General features: G+C 44.1%; 1 protein-coding gene across 2 annotated transcripts; it reads left to right on the top strand.

Moving 5' to 3' along the window:
• Positions 1-1,081: 1,081 nt before the first annotated feature.
• LOC105991140 (cytochrome P450 2U1) lies at positions 1,082-20,598 on the top strand. Of its 2 annotated transcripts, none has more exons than XM_013023729.1 (6): positions 1,082-1,592; positions 7,126-7,761; positions 10,059-10,220; positions 12,014-12,181; positions 13,291-13,488; positions 20,576-20,598. In XM_013023729.1, exons 1-5 carry the CDS (start codon positions 1,100-1,102, stop codon positions 13,464-13,466), a joined length of 1,635 nt encoding a protein of 544 aa, XP_012879183.1. In that variant the 5' UTR covers positions 1,082-1,099; the 3' UTR covers positions 13,467-13,488; positions 20,576-20,598. The 2 variants fall into 2 exon arrangements, with proteins under 2 accessions (XP_012879183.1, XP_012879182.1); XM_013023728.1 differs by lacking the exon at positions 20,576-20,598 and adding an exon at positions 17,871-18,503.
• Positions 20,599-20,693: the final 95 nt, after the last annotated feature.

The raw sequence follows: 20,693 nt of genomic DNA, 5'->3' as shown, positions 1-20,693 counted from the left end.
CATCTAACGATGAATGGCTAAATTACAGATGTGAGGTGAACTTGGAGAAGAGAGAAGCTGAAACTCAAAACAAGTTAAGAAAAATATATTTTAAAAAACTATGGGAAGAGTGGGCTTTAAATTGGATATATTCTAGGGGACTTATTTCAAGAACAAAAAAAAAGCCAACAACAAAACAGATTATGGAATAATTAGAGGGCTCACCATGCTTGATCACATCTTTCTGAGTACACTGGGGTAGCCAAAGTTTTAGCATATGAAGAAAGAAAAGGATAAAAAGCAATTGGTATTGGTTTAACACAAGGGCTTCACTTATAACTCAGAGGTAGGACAAATTGTGCAGCAGGTGCAAGGCTCTAGATCTTATCACCAGCACCACAAAATACACTTCAAGAGAAAAGGTTTAACAGAAAATTTTATGGCAAATCTAAGAACCACAAAACATAGCTTGTAGAAGATAGAAAGGGAAGCACCTGGAATCATCACCAAAGTAAAGAACTTAAAGGCCATTATGGTGGCGAACTTTGTTTTCAAAGTATTATGCAATTCTTAGTTGATGTTGCAAACTCAGTATTTCAGATTTCGCCTAAGGCTAATCATGTCATCTCTCCAGTTGATTAATAATATTATATTAATAGCTACTTAAATCTTCCTCCTCCAAATGCTTATCTGTTCCTGCTCAGGCAGATACCTATGCTTAGCTTTCAACTTTCCTGGACAACCTGCTAAGGGTTTCTGCCCTGGGCTGACGAAAGAAAATCCCTACTGTCAACCAGAGCCCTAGTGTTAAGGACAGCCACGACAAACCGGAGCCAGGGAAAAGGGGTACAACCTTGGGTACAAATCAGATGGTTCCGCGCTCCAGCCCCCACCGCGCTCCACTTCGCCCTCCCGGAGCCGACCGACTCTGTGTAGTAACAAAAGTATCCACAGCTCGGCTGCGGCGCTGCTGATTGGAAGAGGCTGGGACATCGCGTGGGCTCAGCCAATCAGAGGCACTCCTGGCGCTCTGTTCCCTGCCCCTGACCTTCCAGCGCGCAGTCAGCTGCTGGCGGCCCCGGCGAACCGGCGTCTCCACGAGGCCGGGCGCGCACGGAGCATGTCCTCCCGGGGACAGCCGCAGTCCCCTGCCGCCGCCGACACGACCTGGCCCGTGGGGCTTCTCCGAGCTGCCCCCGAGCTGCTGCTGCAGTTGGACCCGAGCGGCGGCGCGCTGCTGCTGCTGTGCGGCCTGGTCGCGCTGCTGGGCTGGGGGTGGCTGCGATGGCACCGGGCGCGGGGCCTCCCTCCCGGGCCCACGCCCTGGCCCCTGGTGGGCAACTATGGGCCCGTGCTGCTGCCGCCCTTCTTCCGGCGAAACCGCTACGGCTGGCTGGCCGCCGGCGTGGACTCCAATGCTGCCTCGGGTCCCCAAGTGCTCCTGACCAAACTGACCCGCGTGTACGGCAACATCTTCAGCTTCTTCATCGGCCACTACCCGGTGGTGGTCCTCAACGACTTCCACAGCGTGCGCCAGGCGCTGGTGCAGCAGGCCGAGGTGTTCAGCGACCGCCCCAGGGTGCCGCTCATCTCCCTTGTCACCAAGGAGAAAGGTGAGCCAGGGGAGCCTTGGGTCGTGGTGGGCACGCGCATGCGCGCACGCACCCCCACCCCATTGGGGCTGCAGGTGCGCGCCTCACCCCTGCACCTGCGCGAAGGCGGAGGGTGGTACCTTGAAGATGCCACCCCAACACTGACTCAGGCCCGACTTTGAGACTCTTAAGAACCCCCCAGGAGTTGAGGGACCATAATAGGGGGTAAGGCAGAGGACCTCGGGGTGTCATACATCAGATGTCTCTCCTCCCAGATAAGGCCTCGCTCCTCAGTCTGTGATTCCCCACAGTCTCTAAACATACGGGCCCTGTTAGAAAGAGGGAAGTGTATTATGTACATCTGGTGAGTTTTGACCACAAGAGTTTAACAAGATATTTTGCCTCTTAAAAACAACACGCCTGAGGATGGTGGCTCATGCCGGTATCTCCTAGCTGCTCGAGGAGGCTGCGGTCTGAGGATGGGGTTCAAAAACAGCTCGGGCAGGAAAACTTGTGAGACTCACCTCCAGTTAACTTCCAAAAAGCTGGAAGTGGAGCTGTGGCTCACGTGGTAGAGTGCTAGCCTTGAGCAGAAAAAGCTAAAGGACTTTAAAAGGGGGGAGGGGAGGTTGGGAAGGTGGCTCAGTGGTACAATGCTTGCCTTGCATGCATGAGGCCCTGGGTTCAATTCCTCAGTACCATATAGGCAGAAAAAGCCAGAAGTGGCGCTATGACCCAAGTGGGTCATAGCGCTAGCCTTGAGCTGAAGAGCTTAGAGACTGCACCCAGGCCCAGCAAAAAAAAAAAAAAAAAAAAAAAGCCCCAGGCTCTGAGTTCAAGTACAGAACTGGCTGAGTTCTTGGCTGAGTTCTTGGCTGGGGTGTAACTCAGTGGTAAGTTAAGCACCTGGCCAAGAAATGAAAACACCTGGGAGCAGTCCTCAGTAGCATAAACAAAAAGATAGCTGGCACACTCAGTTTGAAGACAGCCCTCATAGGAAAATTCCTGAAACTCATATCTCCAATTAACCACCCAAAAGCAGGAAATGGAAGTGTGGCCTAAGTGATAGAGTGCCAGCTATGGATGAAAAACTAAAGGACAGCACCCAGGCCCTAAGTTCAAGACCCAGTACCTGTGTGCGTATGTGCATGTGTGTGTGTGTGTGTGTGTGTGTGCAAATCCCAACGAGCCACCCATAGCATTGTTACTGTTTATGAGAGCTGAAGTTGCACAATTTTGCAATTTGGAAAACATGCTGTCTGCTACCTGTGGAATACAACACTCCAATTATTCACCCCACCCCTCCCACACACAGACACACAGGTTTTATCAGGTTTATCAGGCTTCCACTTTATCTTACTGGCTGGTAGTTCCAAAACTTCTTTGAGTTGCTCATACCCATTACATAAATGTCGTTAAGTGGCTTTATCTCAGGAAGCTTGGGCTCACTGTCTCTCCAGATAGATTGGGTTTCCTTGTCAAATCAAATTTTGTTGCCCCTATGTTTCCCTCCATCAACTTAGAAAACCCAGGTTCTGTAACCTTGGGGCTGAATCTAGGCCATCAGCACTGAAGGACCATTACTGTGCCATTACTGCCTGGCCCAGGTAAGGAGCTCATTAAGTGTCTTTGAAGTGAATTGGTATTTCCTGCCCTTAGAACAGGGAATGAAGAGACTTGGGCTTTTGGGATTGGGATAAAGCCAGAGTGACCCTGCACACAGAGATTTTAAACAAGGAGTAGTGATCAGAATACCTTCAATGTGCCACTGGAAAACAAGTGGAAATTTACACCTCACCCTCTCCATCCCATCCCATGGGTTGCCCCTGCTTCTACTTGGTTCTCTTCAGGTGTCCTGGCTGCCAAGAGAGATAACCAGACACTGGAGCCAAAGGTATGCATGGCAGACAGGCAATCTCCTGGGATGTTATCCCAAGTCTAAGGCAGGCACAGGCATGCTGCAACTGTGCTCTGTGTGTCTACAGCAAGGAGGAAGGCTGAAAGGCATGAGTTTGGACAGTGTTAGAGATAGGATGGGAAGGAGACTTAGGATTTCTTTATGATGCAAGACACATAATGTAGAAACTACGTTTACCTAGAGCCTCATGGATAGCACAGAGCACCCACATTAGAGACCACGTGTAATAGACTATATCACAGCATTACTGCTGTGCAAATAAATATTGCTCACTATAAACTAGATCTTACTTCATGACCCTTAACTCAAATACTGTGGGTTCTTGATTTGCTTTTCCCCATGACCCTTGGATTCCCACGAAAGACACTTTGCCTTTCACTAAAGCTCAGATTTTCACTTACATTAAGGGACACCCACTTTTATCATGTTCTGTGGTCTCCACTGGTTTTCGGGAGGCAAATTTTCATAAAATTAAGAGCAGGGAAATACTTAGAAGATCACACAATGACAACAACACAAGACTGACCAAGAGTTTCTTCTCCATTGAGCTGTGAGGTGTGTGGGGGGGGGGGGATTTTACTTTTTTTTTGTTTCTGAAATGTTAATTTTTAAATTATTTTTTACTGTGCTTGGTCAAAATCTCCATGTATTAAAACTGAAAATAAAGTGGGCTTACTGTTCACATTTTTAATTATAAACTATTTGAAATGGAAATTCCTGCTTGGTTGTGGATAGCTCGTCGTTAAATTGCCCAGATCTTTAATCGTTCCCTCATTAGAGAAGGCTCAGTTCCTTGCCTTATCTAAACCTGACTTCTCCCTGCAGATAAATTCGAGCTTGTCAAACCATCCATTTTGACTTTGTCCAAGTGTTTTATTTGTCTAAAGTGTGTATTCACACACATCCTCTGCAAGGATGCATCCGTCCCAGTGTCCTCCATTCTGTGAGGTGCTCAGCTAGCCTGGGGCTCCCTGGCACCACTCTATACCTTCTGTACAATCCAACAGACAATGGTGTGGGGGTAACCCAGCTCCTCCCAAGACAGAAGAATCTAGAATTTCTTAAATCTTCTAGTACATGGGATACTCTAAATGTTAGAAAACTGATCAAAAGAGGGCATTTTGCTATTCAAAGTCTTTCCTAAATACAAATATGTACTTTAAAAGATAATGCATGGAGTGTGTAGAGCAAGGATCTAAGAAGGGAAAAAAATAGCTTTTCGAGAAATTAGACAAAGCAGAGGTGTCATAGGTGATACCGTAAGTAATAAAACGGCACTAAGAATTCATATCAATTTCTGAGGTTGGCGTGAAAGACAACATCTACTGTGGGGGAAAAAGAAGGAAGCCCAGTAATGGTTACCTTCTGAGTGACGAAGAAAGGACTAAGGAAGAGTAACTGAACTCCAATTGCCTAGGAAATTGTTTATAGGGATTTTTAAGCAAGAGGCTCATCTGATTTCAGGAACATAAACATTATTCCTGTTCCTTCTTTGTCTTGACTTTACACACTATAATTAGGAGTTTGAATCAACACATACTTATCATCCACAATGAAATAAAGAGATGGCTACAGTCCTGCACCACCCATCTGACCACAGAGAGGGGGTTAGAGGTGGCAGATGACTGAATAGAGCAGAGAAAGGCTACCCCTCTACATCTGCTGGGGGGTATCCACAGAGTGTGAGAGAACAATGTGCTCACCCTGCACACCTCAGGAAGGCTCAGCAGTGGAAGGTTTCAGTGGTCAGAGGAGACAGGAATGAGCTGGAATCAGGAGTGGAGCTGGGTGCTGGTGGCTCATGTCTATAATCCTAGCTATTCAAGAGGTTGAGATCTAACAATCATGATTTAAAGCCTTACTGGGCAAGAAAGACTATAAAACTCTTAATCTCCAACTAACCACCAGAAAACCAGATGTGGAGCTATAGATCAAAGTGGTAGAGCATTAGCCTTGAGCACAGAAGCTTAGACACCAATACCCAAGCCCTGAGTTCATGCCTCCTGACCGACAAAATAATTAAAAACAAAATAAGGGGTGGTGCAAAGTGGATATAAAATGTAGTTAAAGAAGTTCTTTAGGGCTGGGAAGGTGGCTCAGTGGTAGAGCGCTTGCCTTGCATGCCTGAGGCCCTGGGTTCGATTCCTCAGCACCACATAAGCAAAAAGGAAAGAGCCGGAAGTGGCGCTGTGGCTAAGTGGTATAGCGCTAGCCTTGAGCTGAGGAGCTGAGGGACAGTGCCCAGGCCCAGAGTTCAGGCCCCATGACCGGACCAAAAAAAAGAAGAAGAAGAAGTTCCTTAGACTACCCCAACTCCCAGAAAATAGAAAGTAAATGCTCTGGAGAATAATGTCTATTAGTGACCTCTTGGCTAGGGATATAGGATGAGAACAGATAATGTCATGGTGGGCATATGAAAAGCCTTCTGTGCAAAGATGGAATTCTTGAAGGGTTCATTCTGAATTGACAAACTCTAACTACTGGCAGAAGAAAACAAGACAATGTATGTTTTGGCCTGGAGCTAGCCAAGAAAATACTTCTCAACCTGGCCCTACCCAGTTCCACCTCAACAGGTTACAATGCTCCTTGACTTTATGGCACAAGAACTGCCAGACTATATGGAAACATTGTTTTTAAGTTAGAAAATCAATCAGTTTGTTAAAGCTTAAAAGGGTGACTTAAGAATTATTCTTTTCAGTGACTCAACTCTTCTGGTTTTTCCATTAGTATCTTTGTTTTGAAGTTGAAATTCTTGTATCTCCTGAGTGCAAGTCAAACCCACCATATGAGTATTTACACACTACCTCTAATTGAAAATTATTGAATACAAAAAGTAACCTTGAAAAAAAAAAGATTTATTCTTGATGGCCAAACAAGTCCAATGGCCCTGAAGAAGGAAGTTTTCAAATTCATCTATAAATCAATTGCAAGCCCTGTCAACATTTCAAAGGCTTTCTTATAGAGCATGACAAGCTAATATTAAAGGTTTATAAAACAGTGAATAGCCCAGAATAATGCAAAATAGTTGTGAAGAAGAAAGTTTGAGGAGAGGAGGCTTTCCTTTTAGACATTAAGACATTATGAAGACTAAATCATATAAAATAACTAATTATACAAATGAGCTTTAGCAAGTGCTGGTAGCTCTCACTTGAAGTCTAGCTACTCAGGAGGCTGAGATCTGAGGATAGCAGTTTGAAGCCAGCCTGGGCAGGAAAGTCTGTGAGAGTCATCTCTAGTAAACTCAGAAAGCCAGATGTGGGGTGGAGTGCCTGCCTAGCAAATGTGAAGCCCTGAGTTCAATTTCCAACACCACCAAAAAAGCACAAAAGGACATTTAAATGCACACTAATTTTGGGCACTGACACTTAACTGGTTTTCATTGTACTGGAAGTCACTATTAATAATATAACTATACCAAATCCTCTTCATTTAGTTGAAGTTGATTTCTGTTATTGAACCTAAAGTACCTTCCTAAGTAAACTTTCCTAACTGTTTTTTGTGACTGGTGGTCTTTACCTGAATAAATGCTCTTTACAAGAACCTTGAGAGTTGTGGCTGTGCCTCTTTGCTAATTGGGTGTATTCAGTGTGATCAGGCATTGTTCTCTCTCCTCCCTTTCCCCATGTCCTTTGCCAGGACTGGTGTTTGCACACTATGGTCCAGTCTGGAAACAGCAGAGAAAGTTTTCTCACTCAACTCTTCGCCATTTTGGTTTGGGGAAGCTTAGCTTGGAGCCCAAGATTATTGAGGAGTTCAAATACATAAAGGAGGAAATGCAGAAGTATGGAAAAGATCCCTTCAACCCTTTCCCCATTATCAACAGTGCTGTGTCTAATGTCATCTGTTCCTTGTGCTTTGGCCAACGCTTCGATTACAGCAATGGGGAATTTAAGAAGATGCTTAGTTTTATGTCTCGGGGATTAGAAATTTGTCTGAACAAACAGCTCCTCCTGGTCAACATATGCCCCTGGCTTTATTACCTTCCCTTCGGACTATTTAAAGAAGTGAGACAAATTGAAAAGGATATAACCAGCTTCCTTAAAAAAATCATCAAAGATCATCGAGAATCTCTGGACAATGAGACTCCTCAGGATTTCATAGACATGTACTTGCTCCAGGTGGAGGAGGAGAAGAAAAATAACAGCAACAGTAGTTTTAATGAAGATTACCTATTTTATATCATCAGCGATCTCTTCTTCGCTGGCACTGATACCACAACCAACTCTTTGCTTTGGTGCCTGCTGTACATGTCACTGAATCCCGATGTGCAAGGTAAATAATTCATCTGGTTTTCTGTGGGGGTGGGGGTGGGGGTGGCAGGCGCGTGTGCACGCCGGTACTAGAGCTTAAACTTGCCCTAGCAACTGTCCCTTACCTTTTCCATTTGAGCCACAACTCTACTTCCAGCTTTTAGTTCACTGGAGGTAAGAGTCTCATGGATTTTCCTGCTTGAACTGGATTTCATCCTCATGTGTAGTTAGGATTAACAAGTTGAGCTACTGAGCCCAGCTCATCTGCTCTTTATTCATGGCAAGCCCAAATGATTTAAATCAGGAATAATCTGTAACCTCTGTAATCTATTGTCTCTAAGCGCCAATGCCTCAAGACTGGAAAAAAAATTAAATACTTGCAATTCACAGGAAGTTGGTAAGATGTTAGCAGTGAAAACTCAGTATCTACATGGGAAAAGCTTGATCACTCTGATTTTCTCTCTATCTCATTCTGTGTGAAATCTTCAATGGTAGAAGATCTTTAGAGTTGGAGCAGAATATCTTAGAGCTCACCTGAATTGTAATATTCACATGAACCCATTTATCTTGTTTCAAAAGTGGAGAATGGAGGCCCACGCAGCTAGTTTTACTATGTCAATTCCAATAGATAGTGAATGTCACTGGTGGTAAATAATGGATAAATAAGAGGGAATAGTCATTTCTGTTGCTGCTATAATGAATTATACAAACATAATCCAAACCACACAGACTTGTGATCTCATAGTCCTATATATTAAGTCTGACACATGCCTCATTGGATAAAAAAACAAAATGCTGGCAGGGTTTGGTCCCTTTCAGGAGACCCAAGAGAATTCATTTCCTTGCTCTTTCCAGTCTCTTTGGCTTGTGACTCCCTTCCTCCAATGTTAGAGAGAACAGTCCTGGATCTAGCTATGCTTCTGTACTGTCATCTCTCTCTCAACTGGGAAAGGTTTCCTGATTTTAAAGTCATGAACAGGCATGCGTCCCTTCACCATGCAGATGTGCTCTGAGAAATGTGTTGTCAGGTGACTTCATCATTGTGTGGACATCACAGAGTATGCTTTGACTAAGATGACCACAGCCTCACTATAAACCACAGGGCATGACTCTCATGTCTGTGCTCTGTTGTTGGCTGCAGCATCATTAGGCAGCCCACAACTGCAAAACATCATCCAGCGCATTCTCCCCATCTCTTGGTCCTTCTTTGAATTAGACCAGCATAGTCCTTTACCATGTGCTATGGAGACTTCCAAAGAATCATGGGCTAGAAGTTTGGTTCTCAGTGTGATAGTGGAGGTGAAGTGGTTGATTTTTAAGAGGAGGCACAAGGTAGAGCAAGGTATCTCTACAGTGTTGTAGAGGATTCATGTTCTTAGAGGACCCCAGTTAGTTCCCACAATAGTGGGTTGTTATACAGAGAGCAAGCTGGGCCTATGCATCCTTCTGGCTTCCTGCTTGTGCTGTAATTGCCTGTTCCCACATGCATGCTGTGATCTGGCCAGAAGGGCCTTTGCCAGAGGATATTCAAATGCAGCTGCCGGGTTTCTTACTTTCAACCTCCAAAACTCTGAGCTGAACAGACCTCCTTCCTTTGTAACATATCCAACCACCTGCCATTTTCTTGAGGCAATGGAAAACGGAGTAGGAGACACCAGGTGAAGTGCCATATTTACAATGAAGTAGGAGATTAAGGTGTGGACATTTTGAAGGGGCCACTATTCTTCTTACTACAGACACAATTGGGCCTGCCTATAAAAACTTACCAAGTTACAAATTAACCCAACCTTTAGCATCTTTTCAAATAAAACCATTATTAGCTCAGATAGTTTCAAGAATCCAGGAGTGGCTTAACTTTGACAATTCTACTCTTGGGCTTCTCATGAAGTTGCAGCTTAGAGGTTATCGACTTAAGACTGCAGGATCTACCTCCAAGCTAGCTAGCCACATGACTACTGGTCCAAGGCCCCAATTCTTTACCTCTCTGACCTTCAAGAGGTAGAACAAGTCACACTGTAGAGGATTCATGTAGTACTCAGAGGATCCCAGTTAGTTCCCACAATAGTGGGTTGTTATAAGTAGAGCAAGCTTGGCCTTCTACTAGCCTGCTTCCAAGTCCCAGTATGGCTTAGCAAACCCTTCCTCTGTACCAGGCGTGCCCGACCAGTGCTGCAGTTCTCTGAGGCTGAATGAGGCTGAGCCAGGCTGCTACATCCTACCTATCCTTTTCATGGAAATGGTCAAGGGAAGTGGGTATAAGGTACATGTTCAACTCCAGCTTCTGGTTTATCTTTTTTCTGTTGTTTGTTTTCCGCACAGAGAAGGTTCATGAAGAAATTGAAAGGGTCATTGGTAGTGACCGAGCCCCCTCCCTCACTGACAAGATCCACATGCCCTACACTGAAGCCACCATCATGGAGGTGCAGAGGCTGACCGTGGTGGTGCCTTTCGCCATTCCTCACATGACCTCAGAGAAAACAGGCAAGTCTCCCTGCTCTGGAGGTGCCCCCAGTCTGTGCAGCTAAGCAGAGGCTATGACAGCCATTGAGTTAACACTGTCCTACATAGTGAAATGGCCAGTGAATGCTTCTACTCTCTCTCTCTCTTATTTTTTTTTTTGGTCAGTTATGGGGCTTGAACTCTGGGCCTGGGTGCTATCTCTGAGCTCTTCAGCTCAAAGCGAGTGCTCTACCTTGAGCCACAGCGCCACTTCCAGTTTTCTGGTGGTGAATTGGAGAGTCCCACGGACTTTCCTGCCCAGGCTGTTTGAACTGCAATCCTCAGATCTCAGCTTCCTGAGAAGCTAGGATTACAGGTGTGAGCCACTGACGCCTGGTTGAATGCTTCTACTCTTTTGTAGTGGGGCTAGCTTTCAAGCACTACCTTTTATTGATAGCTCTCTGTACTCCACAAGCATCCATGCTTAGACCAGCAAAACAAATAATGCCACGACTTAGATGAGCTGTGATGGCAGAAAAACAACAACAACAACAAAAAACACTACAGGATTCACAAAGTTGCCCTGTGTCCTCTTCGTGGAAGTCAGGAGAGCTAGTCTAATTGTGGAATGTTTAGTGGGAAATGATCCTAGTTCAATTTGTAAAAATCTATAACCACACATGAATTCACAATTTTAGAAGGGGCCTGTCTGATTTTTAGAGGTATCCCTGTCCATCTCTCCCTTTCAGTGAGACATACCCAAGTGGTCATGTCCACAGTGTCTTTTAAGCATCCTTACTAAGAAGAAATTAACCTTGTACCAGATGTGGTACAGATGTCCAATCCAAGCTCTCAGGAAGCTAAGTCAGGAGGACCTCAATTTTGAGAGCATTCTAGGGTACAGAAAGTTCTCTGTCTGTCTGTCTGTCTGTCTGTCTGTCTGTCTGTCTGTCTCACACACACACATACACACACACTTGTAATTTACCCTTTCTAGAGATTTCTGTACCTCCTCTTAATCTCAGTTTACCTTCTCATCCTATTGTTGTATACACAGAAAACTCTGTGAACCGTTTTATACAAATCATAGGAATTTATAATTCTTAGGAAAAATTTATCTGAAATGTCCCATTATTTCTTTTTTATATTAATAAGTATTTTAATTGTGAAAATACCATACAGAGGGGTTACAATTACATGAGCAAGGTAATGAGTGCATTTCTTATCAAGCATTGTTGCCTCCTCCTTTGTTTCCCCTTCCCATCCCTGCCCTCCCATGTTCCCCTCCGCCCCACTCCCGTCCTATTATTTCTTAGTGTTTCTTTTATTTAAAAATTATTATCCTTACATTGTTGTATAAGTGGGTTTCAATTAAACATGTCCGTTTATGAACACTATACATCTTGATCAATGTCACCCCTTACCCCTTTCATCATTCTCCTCCGTCTCTCCCAACCACCCCCCCGCAACTCCCTCAATTTTTCCAAGTTCCATTTTCACATATATACATCAAATTTTATGACTGCATTTAGTGTTGTCTCTTAATTGTACTGTTATTGTGATTTGAATGGCTTCATTAAATCAGTATCTATCAGAGCACTTTCCCTGCCCTGTGTCATGCTGGATTCTGCCACTAGACAGGTAGGATGGGATCTGATGATCAGATCTTGTCCCTGACTTCAGGGACCCCAGAGTTTAGTCTTGGCCAATTAAAATGCTAAATAAGTAGCTACGTGTTTGTTCTTCCAAATAGTAATGTTTAGGGAGAACTCTTAAGCATATGGAGTGATGCTGTGTTTTTGCTTCTCATTTGTTTGTTTCTTTGTCTGTTGTAGTACTCCAGGGGTATACCATTCCTAAAGGCACAATGGTTTTACCTAACTTGTGGTCGATACACAGAGACCCAGCCATTTGGGAGAAACCAGATGATTTCTATCCTAATCGCTTTCTGGATGACCAAGGACAACTTATAAAAAAAGAAACCTTTATTCCTTTTGGCATAGGTTGGTTAAACCTTTGTGTGTGGCAGTGTGTGTGGGGGGGGGGTGGTGATTTTTTAATGGCATCATTTTTTAAATGAAGCAGAATTAGATGTTGGGGCGTAGTTCAGTGGCAGAGTGCTTGCCTCACATGCATGAAGCCCTGGGTTTGATCCCCAGCAGTACAAAACCTACATTGGGTAAATCTCATCTTTATGACAAGAGATTTTCCTTTCCACATAACCTAGGTTCCAATTGGGCCCCAGGGAACTAGAGTTAAGAACAATTTCTGGAATTGCACAAGGGTGGCTCATACCTGTAACCCTAGCCACCCAGGAGGTTGAGATCTAAGGATTGAGGTTCAAAGCCAGCCCAGGAAAGAAAGTCTGTAAGACTCTTATCTCCAGTAAACTACCAGAAAGGCCAGAAGTGGAGCTGTGGCTCAAGAATACTATACTCAAGCAAAAGAAGCTGAAAGATAGTACCTAGATCCTGCATTCAAGCCCAGGACTGACAAAAAGAATACTTTCTGATTATCTGCTAGGCTGGTAAGAAAGGTTCTCTGATCATGATATCCTTACATTAGGACACATGAAATTTTTTCTGGCGAAGCTCCAGAGGCCCTGATCTAACTTTTAGTCCTAAGTGACTGAAAAGGAGTGAGTAGTCATGACATGATTGCTGACTTTTAGTTCCTAGGTAGATGAGGACAGGCTTTTAAAGTTGGCATAAAAATGTGTAAAAATTCTCATGGACATATATTGTAAGAGACTCTGTATTTTTAAGGGAATATTCAAGTTAGATATCTCATATAAATGTATTCTCTTTTTTTTGGTCAGTGGTGGGGCTTGAACTCTGGGCCTGGGCGCTGTCCCTCAGCTCTTCGGCTGAAGGCTAGCACTCTACCACTTGATCCACAGTGCCACTTCTCATTTTCTGAGTGGTTTGTTGGAGATAAGAGTCTCATAGACTTTCTTGCCTGGGCTGGCTTTGAACCACGATCCTCAGATCTCAGCCTCCTCAGTAGCTAGGATTACAGGTGTGAACCACTGGCGCCCAGCTTAAATGTGTTCATTTTTGAAGTAGATAAAGGAATGGTACTGTAACATTTTTTTTTCCTATCTCACTTTCAGGCAAGCGGGTATGTATGGGAGAGCAACTGGCAAAGATGGAATTATTCCTGATGTTTGTAAGCCTGATGCAGAGTTTCACTTTTGCTTTAGCTGAGGGTTCCAAGCCCACCTTGACTGGAAGATTTGGTCTAACTTTAGCCCCACATCCTTTTAATATAACCATCTCAAAGAGATGAAGAGCACCTCCAAGAAAAGAAGGTAAATCAGCTAAATAAATGTCCTTCTAAGCAGATGTTTCTGACTGCCAATGACCGTGGGTGTGACACCTCAGCCCATCCAAGGTTGGCTGACGATGGCAAGTGGGAAGAACAAAGATAGAGCAAGTGTGCATATGGGAGGCTCCCCAATGAGCCAGCTCAGCTACGCAAGGCATGCACGTGAGGGATGTGGCACTCTCCAGGAAGCAGAACTCTGCATTTAGCTGCAGTGGTTCCCAACAAGGGGCAGGCCTTCTGTCCTCTCAGAGACTCTGTCCTCCTGTGGTAAAATGGGGGTGTGGAAACTTGCCTTCTCCTTTTCTCTCAGCACTGAGGAAGGGCAGGTGCCATAAAACATCCAATGTTATCAAAAAATCAGAAGCAGAAGATCATCTGGCTCTGGTTGTGTGTGTGTGTGTGTGTGTGTGTGTGTGTGTGTGTGTATGTATACAGGACTAGGGCTTCAACTAAAGACTTCACACTTATGTTTAACTTTTTCACTCAAGGCTGGCATTCTATCACTAATGCCACAGCTGCACTTCCAGCCAGCAGGTGAACCAGGTGTTAGTGGCTTAAGCCTATAAGCCTAGCTACTTAGGAGGCTGAGATCTCAGGATCACTGCTCAAAGCCAGCCTGGGCTGAAAAGTCCCCATAAGACTCTTATCTCCAATTAAACACCAGAAAAACTGGAGGTGGAGTTTTGGCTCAATCTGGTAGAGCACTAGCCTTGAGCAAAAGAGCTCAAGGATAGTGGCCAGGCCCCAAATTCAAGCCTCACAACTGACAGTTAATTAATTAGTAAAAGCAGGCAGTTTGTTTGGTAATGTCACTTTAATGCAGTTTTTAAAAAGTGGATAGACATCATTTAAAGCTTTTTCTTTGTGCTGGTACTGAGGCTTGAACTCAGGGAATGGGCACTGTCTCTTAAGGTTCATGCTCAAGGTTGGGACTTTACCATTTGAGCCACAGCTCATGCTTTACCTTTTGCTGGTTAATTAGAAGTAATAATGTCATGGATTTTCTTGCCTGGGCTGACTTTGAACCTCAATCCTCAGATCTCAGCCTCCCGAGTAGCTAGGATTACAGGCATGAGCCACCAGCGCCTCTTTAAAGCGATCATTTTAAAGAAATGTAGAATGGTGCCTTAGCTGTTTAAGCATAACATGGAATGTAAGCTTCTTGCAGCTGCAAATCAGGCCGTAACCAAGAGCCTTGGACTCACTTGCATAAGGGAGGAAGGGCCTCCTGCTGCTGCTCCTGATAGAGGAAAGAAACAGGGTAAGGAAAGATCCAGTGGTCTTTGAGAATTATTGAAAAGGGGAAGCACAGAACTTGAACACTTTGAAAAGAAGGATCTCCTATGACTCACTGTGCTTGCTGTTTTACACACCTCACAGACACCACATCTCTCCTTCTGATTTCCTTCTCTGTCATCACACCTGGGCAGTTAACTGTTCTTAGCCCATGATGGCACTCCAGGCCAGTTCTGAATGTGACACTACATTTCTTCTTATTTTTTGGATTGGGCACATTCCTAGGCAGAAGGTGGAAGGGGAGAGAATAACTGCTTAGTAAAATACTAAGGAAAAAGAAAAAGGATGAAATATCATGGGATCAAGTATTGATTTGTTTTTGACCCTGCATTCTGTTCTGATCAAGGCTGACATTCTACCACATGACCCACAGCTCCACTTCTAGCTTTTCACTGATTAACTAGAAATGAGAATCTCATGGACTTTTCTGCCTGGGCTGGCTTTGAACCACAATCCTCAGATCTCTGTCTCCTAAGTAACTCTGATTACAAGCATAAGCCACCACTGCTACTCTAAGGTTGCCTGTAGCTCTATCTTCTCTTTTTCCTGCATGAAGAAGAGAATAGAAACTTCTGGAATTCACTGGGTTATTGGCTACTCCTCTTTTTCTGATGGCCCCTGGCATGTAAGTAAATCTGTAGCTTTCTCTCCTGTTAACCTGTCAATTGCCCGTTTATTCTAGCAGACCTAAAATCTCAAAACCTTCAGGAGAGAATGTTGAGATTACCTCTGCCTCCCTACACCCTTCCCTTCGCAGCTCACGAAAGCAGTTTTTAATACCTCAACCTTTTTTTTTTCCCTGTGGATGAGACCCATGAGCTTTTGCCATAAGATACCCAAAGGTTACTTCAGGGTAGACTTCCACCCTATACCTGTCTCAGGTGGCCTTTTCTGACAATTACTTGTTCTTGTCACCAGTTTATTTCCTTGTGAGCTCTCATGCCTCACTGTTTATTGAGACTCTGTGTCTACCTTCTTTCCCGCCTCCAGCCCAAAAGGAAACAAGAGATTGGCTGTGTCTCATCTCTTACCAGATCAGAGGCTTCGCATAGAGCAGGAGTTCAGGGAATTTGCTGCATGAATGAAGTATTAATTGGGTGTGCAGGAAGGTGATTGGTATTGTGGCTAGAGAGGGGAAAAACTCTATTTTTCTGCCTCCGGCCTCACTGATTGACTGTCACTATAAAGTATGAATTTCAGTTAGAATATCCATTGTGATAGAAGGGTATCCAAGAAATGTAATACTTTGGCACCCTCAAATCTGCTTCACTATTCCATGGTGGTTTTAGAAACCAAATTCATTCAAGTGGGCTATTTGTTCAAGTGCTTAAACTTATGGAGCGATTACCATTATTTTAAATATATTTGGGCTGAGAATGAGGCTTAGTGATAGAGTGCTTGCCTAGCATACATGAAGCCCTGGGTTTGATTCCTCAGTACCACATACACAGAACAAGCCAGAAGTGGTGCTGTGGCTTAAGTGATAGAATGCTAGCCTTGAGCAAAAGAAGCTCAGGGACAGTGCCCAGGTCCAGAGTTCAAGCCCCAGGACTGGCAAAAGTAAAAATAAATAAATTCACATTAAACATGAAGATTTGAGGGCTTATCATCTTTCATGAAAGGATAGGTTCATTAAACAACCACAGAATTTGTTTATTTGGTCAAGGATTCCATGCCCAAGAATCTTTGGTTCAGTCACAGGCAACATTATCAACAGAATAGTCTAGATACTTCATATATCACAAAATAGTTGCAGGACTTAGCAGATCCTTGAAAGAAAATTTTTATAAGGAATTCTTGATAAATGTCTTTGAAATAACCTTGTTTTTTTTTTTATTATTAACGTCTGGTATTAAAACATCCAGAGTAAGTGACTTGGAGCCTCCATTGAGAATTTGGATCTTCATATTCTTTTTGCGTATGTGTGCCAGTACTGGGGCTTGAACTCATGTCCTGGGTGCTAACCCTGAGCTCTTTTGCTCAAGTCTAGCAATCTACCACTTGAGCCATTGCTTCACTTCTGGGGTTTTGTGATTCATTGGAGAGGAGTCTTACTGACTTTCCTGCCTGGTCTGTCTTTGAACCTCAATCCTCAGATCTCAGCCTTCTGAGTGGCTAGAATTATGGGCACGAGTCACTGGCACCCTGCATATCTTCCTGTTCTTTAAGGACATAAACTACTCTATGATTTTAGTGGAATTTTAAATTTAGGGTGTTTTTTTTTAAATTTGAGGGCAGTGTGTGTGTGCGCACACATGCACGCACGCACGTGCACGCACAGGTCTTGGGGCTTGAACTCAGGGTCTGGGCATTTGTCCCTGAGCTTTCTTACTCAAAGTTAGCATTCTACTACTTGAGCCACAGCTCCACTTCTGTTTTATTGGTAGCTAGTTGGAGATAAGAGTCTCACAGGGCTGGGAAGGTGGCTCAGTGGTAGAGCACTTGCCTTGCATGCTCAAGGCCCTGGGTTCGATTCCTCAGCACCACATAAGCAAAAAGAAAAAAGCCGGAAGTGGCGCTGTGGCTCAAGTGGTAGAGCGCTAGCCTTGAACTGAAGAGCTGAGGGACAGTGCCCAGGCCCAGAGTTCAGGCCCCACGACCGGACCAAAAAAAAAAAAAAAAGAGTCTCACAAACTTTCTTGCCCAGGTTGGCTTCAAACTGAGATCCTCAGCTCTCCCCCTCCTGAGTAGCTAGGATTACAGGCATGAGCCTCGGGTACCCAGCTAGGGACTCTTTAAATAAGCATGTCAATGTCTGTAATGGAACTATACTTGGTCATCATGATATGCATAATAGCTCTCCAGCTTGTTGAAATCCCCAAAGCTTGGTTTGACGCCCTTTAAGATAGTGTGTCCTGGCTCCCCACTGTGGGACCTGAGTCCAGTTCTGTTATATAACAAGTATTCCGTTTTCCAAGTTGCCCGGATGTGCCTCCCAGAACACAAGAACCTCTGTCCTCACTCACCTACTAGTCTCATGAGGCTCTGATAAGGAAGAGGCTCGTGTTATGTAAAGAGGCATGCTTGCATTTTTCTTTACATATAACTCTTATCTGATTGGATTTTCAGGAAATGAATTACACTGGTATATAGCCAGCCAGTACTCAAATCAAGAATGACCATAATCAGAGACCATGAAACCTGTGGAGCCACACTCTCTAGTTTCTGAAGCTCCAGTGGGGAAGATTCTTAACCAGAAATCTCAAGCTGGTTGTAGAAAAGAAAACATTGAGAGATGTTAATAGCAAATTAATATCAAGTTAATATCAATGAAGGTTGGGTTCTTGTGTACAAGTTCAAACCAAAGATGTAAATTCTTTGCACTGAACATGAACATCCTGTGATTATTTACAATAACCAGAATTAATTTTTCAGCACACACTTGCTTGTACATTTTGGACTCTGCTGTTGTACCAGCCATAGCTCGATTTTCAGCCATAGGAAATTTTTTTTAATTGCTCAATAAAATGAGACGACACAGCCTTAAGCTTTCACTCATTCTTCAGAGAGCTAGGAATCATTAATTTCCCACAAATAGAAGGAAGATTCCAATTTACTCATTGTCTCTATCGCCGTTCATACTTTTGGATGTTAGGAAATCTGAGCTGGGTCTAGAGCCCATGGCCCTTTCTGTCAACAAATAATGTTTCTTTGATTGCAATTATCCATAAATGGGACAAAAATAAAAGCAGTGATTACTTACTCTGTTTCTGTGCCAGCTTTTTTCTCTTTTGCCAAAGTTGCCTACTTTCTCTGAGATGGTTCAGTGACCAAAGTCATACTTACTAGTGCTAAACTCTGCAGAGAGAAATGAAGTCTAACTACTAGAATAAGATGAGGGTAAGAATTAGAGGCCTCACGGTTTGTGATCACAGGGGACAATGATCCTATTCTAACTGTCCTGTGACTGATAATAGGAAGGAGGAGGGGCCACAGTGGCCCTCCTGTTTCTGAAGACTACAAACAAAATGAAATTCTCATTATCAAATAGCTGGAAAGTTATTTGTTAGACCATTTCTTTTGACAGATGAAGATATTAGAGCCAACGAGGGTGTTCAAAGAAAGTCATGTAGCACACTAGTGACTTCTCCAGGACTCTCCAATTTCCCCTTCCCTCCTCTCCCCTTCTTTCCTACCTTCCCTCCCTCCCAACTCTCCTTCCTCTCCACTCTTTCTACCCTTCTCCCCTCCCTCCCTTCTTTCCTTCCTCCTTTTCTCCCTTCCCTTTTCCTTGTTTTGAGGTAAAGTCTTACTGTTTAGCCCATGTTCACTTGAAACTCATGATCTTTCTGCCTCTTTTTCTTCCATCTTTACATACTGCTAAGTGACCTCAGATTTGAAAATCACTAGGAAATACTGCAGTGGTGATACAGACTGACTGTGTCCCCTCAGATTCATATGTTGAAACCCAATGTGAGAATATTTGGAGGTGGGCTTTTGAGAGGTGATTAGGTAATGACGATAGTCACTTACAAATGGAATTCATACCTCCTATGGAAGAGACCCTACAAAGTTTAATTGCTCCTACCAACGTGAGGTTACAATGAAAAGGAGCAATCTATGGGACAGTGAACAGGCCATCATTAAACACTGAGTCTGTTAGTATCTTGAGTTGGGACTTCTGTGCGTACAGAACTGTGGGAAATAAGTTCTTATTTTTTATAAGACACTCAATTTATAGTGCTTTGTTATAGCAGCTTAAATGAGCTAAGGTAAGTGGTTAATCCTTTTTTCCTAAGAAAAAGAAAAATCTACAAGTTGTCATGTCCAAAACGAGCTTTCCAACGTCGGTGGGGGGGGGGGTAAAGGGAGGGGAAGGAGAAGGATTGGGATTGGGGAGGAGGGGGGAGGCTGGGAAGGGATGTGAAGGGTAAACAAAGGAGGAGGCTGCAATGCTTGGTAAGAAATGTACATTATCCTGCCCATGTAATTGTAACTCCTCTGTACAGCATGTTCACAAATAAAATAAAATTTAAAAAAAAAGAAAAAGAAAAATCTGAGAATGCACCCCACTTAGATATCCTATTGTATATTACACACGTTTCTTTTTAAATTTTTTATATGCCAGTCTCAGGACCTGAGCTTGCCCCTGAACTTTTTTTTTTGCTCAAGTTAAGCACTATTTGAGCCACAGCTTCATTTCTGGCTTTTTTGGGTAGCTAATTGGAGATAGAGTCTCATAGACTTTACTTCCCTGGGCTGGTTTTGAATCCTGATCCCCAGATCAGTAGTCAGGATTACAGGCATGATTTAAATTTATAATTTTTTTCTTTTGGTCGGCCGTGGGGCTTGAACTCTGGGCCTGGGAGCTGTCCCTCAGCTCTTCAGCTCAAGGCTAGCACTCTACCACTTGAGCCACTGAGCCACTCCCGGTGGTTTATTGGAGATAAGAGTTTCACAGCCTTTTCTGCCCGGGCTGGCTTTGAACCAGGATCCTCAGATCTCAGCTTCCTGAGTAGCTAGGATTACAGGTGTGAGCCAAAGGCGCCCGGCTTCCATGGATAAATTTTTATGTTACTAAGATACAACAAATACAAAGTATTCACATAAGATTGGCCAAGTCTCCCAATGATTTGAGATTCCTTTTCTACTCTGTCTAGTATGATCAGTTTCTCCCCAAAGTGTACACTCTGAAGCTATCCACGAGTTCGCTGCCTTGCCCCAATGCAGTGTTGAAACAGCAAGGTCAGGTCTCCCCTGCCTGATCTCTGCGTTGGAGCGTACGGTCTTTCGTTCGGTGCGATCGCAGCTAAATTTCCTTCCTCTGGACGCAGAACTGGGCGCCACGACCCCGACGTGGGCCCCACGGACCCAGCAAATCCTCCTCCCAGCCCGGGAGCGGTGGGCGGGGCCGACCTCGAATCCCCGCCCCTCGGTGACGTCACGGCCGCG

The sequence above is a fragment of the Dipodomys ordii genome, unplaced genomic scaffold (assembly GCF_000151885.1).
Source record: "Dipodomys ordii isolate 6190 unplaced genomic scaffold, Dord_2.0 Scaffold70, whole genome shotgun sequence".
Lineage (NCBI taxonomy): Eukaryota > Metazoa > Chordata > Mammalia > Rodentia > Heteromyidae > Dipodomys > Dipodomys ordii.
This window is presented reverse-complemented; position numbering and strand designations above follow the sequence as displayed.

What these genes read in the sequence shown, in the direction of transcription:
- LOC105991140 (XM_013023729.1), top strand. Translation starts at nt 1,100, where the DNA reads ATGTCCTCCCGGGGACAGCCGCAGTCCCCTGCCGCCGCCGACACGACC. An exon ending in CCTTGTCACCAAGGAGAAAG is followed by an intron (nt 1,593 to 7,125) that starts GTGAGCCAGGGG and finishes GTCCTTTGCCAG; the next exon opens with GACTGGTGTTTGCACACTAT. An exon ending in CATGACCTCAGAGAAAACAG is followed by an intron (nt 10,221 to 12,013) that starts GCAAGTCTCCCT and finishes TGTCTGTTGTAG; the next exon opens with TACTCCAGGGGTATACCATT.